We start from the raw sequence: 4,104 nt of genomic DNA on the forward strand, positions 1-4,104 counted from the left end.
CCCCGGCCCCCAGACCTCCCCGCGGCCGGGCGGGCGGTGGGCGCGCAGGAAGGCTCGCATCTGCTCCTGGTTCAGAGAGCTGCTCTTCCTCTCCATTGCGCTGGGCCTCTCCTCCTCCTCCTCGTCCTCCTCTTCCTCCTCACAGATCTGCTGCAGGGCAGGGGTGCTCTTGGTGATGGTGGTGTCAACGGCAGGGACCTTCAGCAGGGTCCCGGTGGGCTGCCGGCCGCCAATGTCCCCTCCAGGGGGCCGCCGGGACGCCCCGGCGAGGCCACCCCTCTCCGTGAAGGGCCCGGCGCTGCCCGCAGAGCCAAATGTGTCCGACAAGTTGGGCCTGAGCAAGGGGAGAGAGGTGTCAGTACCCGGCTGGGCATCACAAGGGCTGTGACAAGGAAAAGGACAGGGGACCGGCCAAGACCCTGCACTGGGGACTCAGGATGGTGGGGAGGGTGACACAGGATGGGGGGCAGCAGGGGGCTCACCTGCTCTGAACCTCCTTGGCCAGGTTGTAAACGAGACTGTGGCGGTGGCCCTGCTTCTCCTGCTTCTCCCGCAGCATCCTCTCTGCCAGCAGGAAATACGTGGCCGTGATGTGGTTGTAGCGGTCGGCTTCCAGCGCCCTGTGTGGGAGCAGGGAGTTGCAGCACACACATGCTTGGAGGGACCCCCAGAACCCTTCCCTGGGGCTCCCACCCCTGCACCCCAACACTCACTCCTGGATGGTGTCCCGATCCGCGATGTTCCCGCACATCATGGCCTGGAGGATGATCTCGTGCTCCTCCTCAGACACGCGCTTGTGGGAGGTGAGGGGCAGCAGGGAGCGGCTGGCAGGGGACGGGTCCACCCCCTGCAGCCACGTGTGGCCCTCGATCTGCTCCAGGGACGCTCGCTGCCTCGGGTCCCGCTGCAGCATCCTGGAGATGAGACTGGGGAAAGGAGTGACATTGCAACCCTGCAGCACTGTGTGAATCCCAGAGTAAGCAGCTTTGCCTGCTCTTCCCACCTCAGCTCCCAGGCATCTGCCAGGGCTGGGGCAGCCCCCCCGGGGGCAGCAAGCTGGGGGCACAGTGAGGGGGTGGTGCTCACTCAGCGCACTGTGCCGAGACATGCGGGGGGACGGTGTAGCGGCAGTCCATGATCATGGTGAGGGTCTCGCTGTCGTTGGCCTCCTGGAAGGGGGGGTGGCCACACACCAGCATGTAGAGGATGACTCCCAGGCTCCAGATGTCTGCAAGAAGCAGCAGCAGCAGCTCAGGCTGCTCTCACCATGGCCCAGGAGATTCCCCACCCCAGGGACCCTGGGAGGGGCTGCCGCACCTGCTCACTGGGATGTTCCTTGGAAGTAACAGCCCCCAGGTCTTGCCCCATGGACAGGGGGACCATACTCCCACCAAGGCAAGGGGAAGGACCTTCCCATCCCCACATCCAAACAGGTCTCAAGGGACTTCACCAAAGCAGCTGAGGTGTTATCACCTTGTCCAGGCAGGGACAGGAAAGCCAGCCCTGAGCCCCCCTCTTCGCTCCCCCCGGTCACGCACCCACCCATGGTACTGTTTCATGTCATTCCTCAGCTTCCTGCTTCCCAAACCCCACCACAACCATCCTGGCACTGGGCTGTGCTTGAGGAGACACTACAGCAATCAGAGAGGGACATAGCACCGATCTAGGCTCTCCAGCATGGGGACCAGCTGAAGCAGGATTGCTGCCCTGTCCTGGGGACAGGGATGGAGCCAGAAGCATCTTCACTGGCTCCTCCTGCCCAGCACACAAATTCCTGCAGATGTGCGGGTTTAGGATGCTGAGCACGCCCTGGGGCGCTCCGTTAATACCTTCAGCTGCTTAAGTCAAGTGTTCGAAAATTTCTCATCTGCGTCAGTTTTCTCTCTTCATTTCCCTTTGCAGCGCCACCAGCTTATTTTTCTACCGCCTCCATAAGCTATCCCTGTTCTCAACTCAGGATCTGCCTTTCCCTGAGCCAACGCTGGGCTTTTGCCTTTAAGGGCTCGTGTTTTGCTTTGCTAAATCCTCCTGCCCTAATTCCAGCCAGCCAGCCAGCTCGGATCCTGCTTCCCTCCCACGTCCCCTCTGTCACAGCAGAGCTTCTTGGAGCCCCCAGCCCAGCTCTCTGTGCCCTCAGACAGTCTCCCCAGACCCCTGCACCTCCCCTGCACCCAGGGAGGAAGAGCACTGGGAGCCACGGGAAGGAAGTGGTTTTCAGGGCGGGGATGGAGCAAAGGAAACTTTTGGAGCCCCTCCGCCCAAACAGCAGCATCCTGAGATTTCCTTCCTGCCTCGCCCCGCCAAATAACCACCAGCGCCAGATTGCTGGCAGCTGTATGCTCACACTGCTTCTCCTGGCGGCTGCTACGCCAGGCTCACAGCCTGCTTGGGCTTTTTCCCCTCTCTGGCAACCATCACTCTGTGGGATCTCTGTGGATGCCAGGATGGTCTCTGCAGGGAGGACCCTGCTGTGCCAGGGCAGGGCTGGGCACCCAAGCACCCAAGGGACAGGCTTGCTCCTTGCAGGGACAGCAGGGCCACCGTGTGCTCCTAGTGTAAGGGGCCAAGTGGGAGGTGGTACCCAGCTGGCAGGACCATGCTCCAGGCAAGGACAGGAGGGAGGCAGGTCCTCAGGGCCCCCCTCAGCCCTTACCAACAGCTGGGGCATCGTACTCATCCCCAAGCAGGATCTCTGGTGCCGAGTAGGCCAGGGAGCCGCAGCTGGTGGTGAGCATCTTGCCGGGCTGGAAGCGGTTGCTGAAGCCAAAGTCGGTGAGTTTGACCACCCCTTGCTCCTGGAAGAAGACCACGTTCTCGGGCTTGAGGTCACGGTGCACCACGTGGAGCTTGTGGCAATAGGAGATGGCATGGACGATCTGGGCAAAGTAGTGCTTGGCCCGCGGCTCGGCCAGGCCGCCCTCGTGCCGCATGATGTGATCAAACATGTCCCCACCGTCACCCAGCTCCAGGATGAGGTAGAGCTTGGCGTGGGTGTCGATGACCTCGTAGAGGCGCACCACGTTGGGGTGCTGCACCAGCTTCATGCAGCGCACCTCCTGCAGGAGCTGCCCCGCCGCCTCCCCCGCCAGCTTGCTCTTGTCGATCACCTTGACGGCCACGCGCTGCCCAGTGAAGACGTGCCGGGCCAGCTTCACCACGGCAAAGTGGCCCTTGCCCAGCGTGCGCTCCAGGTCGTACAGCCCCGCGATCTTGGCCTCGCCGCAGCCCTGCGCCCCGGCCATGGCGGTGCCGTCAGGTGGGGACAGGCATCAGGCAGGTGCTGTGGGATGGAGGAGATGCTGAGCAATGTGGAGTGAGGGACGGGGTGCTCCCGAATACCAGGTTGCCCAGCACCACTGACACCAGCACTGCCAGGACATCAGGTCCCCAGCAGCCTGGGCACCCTGACACTCTACCTCCCAGTCCCCATCCCAGGACCTAAACTCCCATCTGTTATCCCCACCTTCAGTTCCTAGTACTCTGGGAATCCCAATACTTCCATCTTCCATCTCCTAGGGCACCCCATAATCCCCATGTCTAGGTCCCCAGCATCTTGAGCACTCCAACACCCTCCTTTCAATTCCCAGCATCCTGGACATCCTGATACCCTCTCCTACAGATGTCCAGAACTGCAGCACCCTAGGCACCCCAATACTCCTGCCTTCAGTCCCTCATCACCCTGAGCAGCCCCATACCCCTTCTCTCCTGGTTCCCAGCATCCTGAGCAGCCCCATACCCTTTCTCTCCTGGTTCCCAGCATCCTGAGCACTTCATACCCCTACCTCCAAATCGCCAGCACCCCTGTCACCCCACACTCCCAGACCCCAGCATCCTGGGCACCCCAATAATACCAACTTCCAGATATTCGGCATCCTGGCTACCCCAATATGCTCACCTCCACTACCCAGCACCTCTGGGCACCCCCACACCTCCATCTCCAGTCCCCGGCACTCCGGGCCACCCCCATAACGCCAACCTTCAGGTCTCCAGCACCCCTGTCACTCCTGGATCCCCATCTCTAATCCCCAACATCCGTGCCACCCCATGCCCTCACCTCCAGACCTCAGCACCCTGGGCACCCCCATGCTCCCCCTCTAGCGCCCC

The 4,104-nt window shown here is 62.1% G+C and overlaps 1 protein-coding gene across 1 annotated transcript in view; it reads right to left on the bottom strand.

Annotated features, from left to right (window-relative positions):
* The window catches only part of LOC102043577 (SNF-related serine/threonine-protein kinase-like), a 5,253-nt gene extending 1,973 nt beyond the window's left edge, over positions 1–3,280 (bottom strand). Inside the window, exons 1-5 of the mRNA XM_031058441.1 lie at positions 2,654–3,280; positions 1,087–1,228; positions 714–926; positions 483–620; positions 16–334 (exon numbers count right to left, since the gene is read on the bottom strand). Coding sequence (XP_030914301.1) covers positions 16–334; positions 483–620; positions 714–926; positions 1,087–1,228; positions 2,654–3,242 — 1,401 coding nt within the window. The 5' untranslated portion in view covers positions 3,243–3,280. The remainder of the gene's footprint in view (positions 1–15; positions 335–482; positions 621–713; positions 927–1,086; positions 1,229–2,653) is intronic.
* Positions 3,281–4,104: the final 824 nt, after the last annotated feature.

The sequence above is a fragment of the Geospiza fortis genome, unplaced genomic scaffold, assembly GCF_000277835.1.
Source record: "Geospiza fortis unplaced genomic scaffold, GeoFor_1.0 scaffold97, whole genome shotgun sequence".
In the NCBI taxonomy this organism is placed as follows: domain Eukaryota; kingdom Metazoa; phylum Chordata; class Aves; order Passeriformes; family Thraupidae; genus Geospiza; species Geospiza fortis.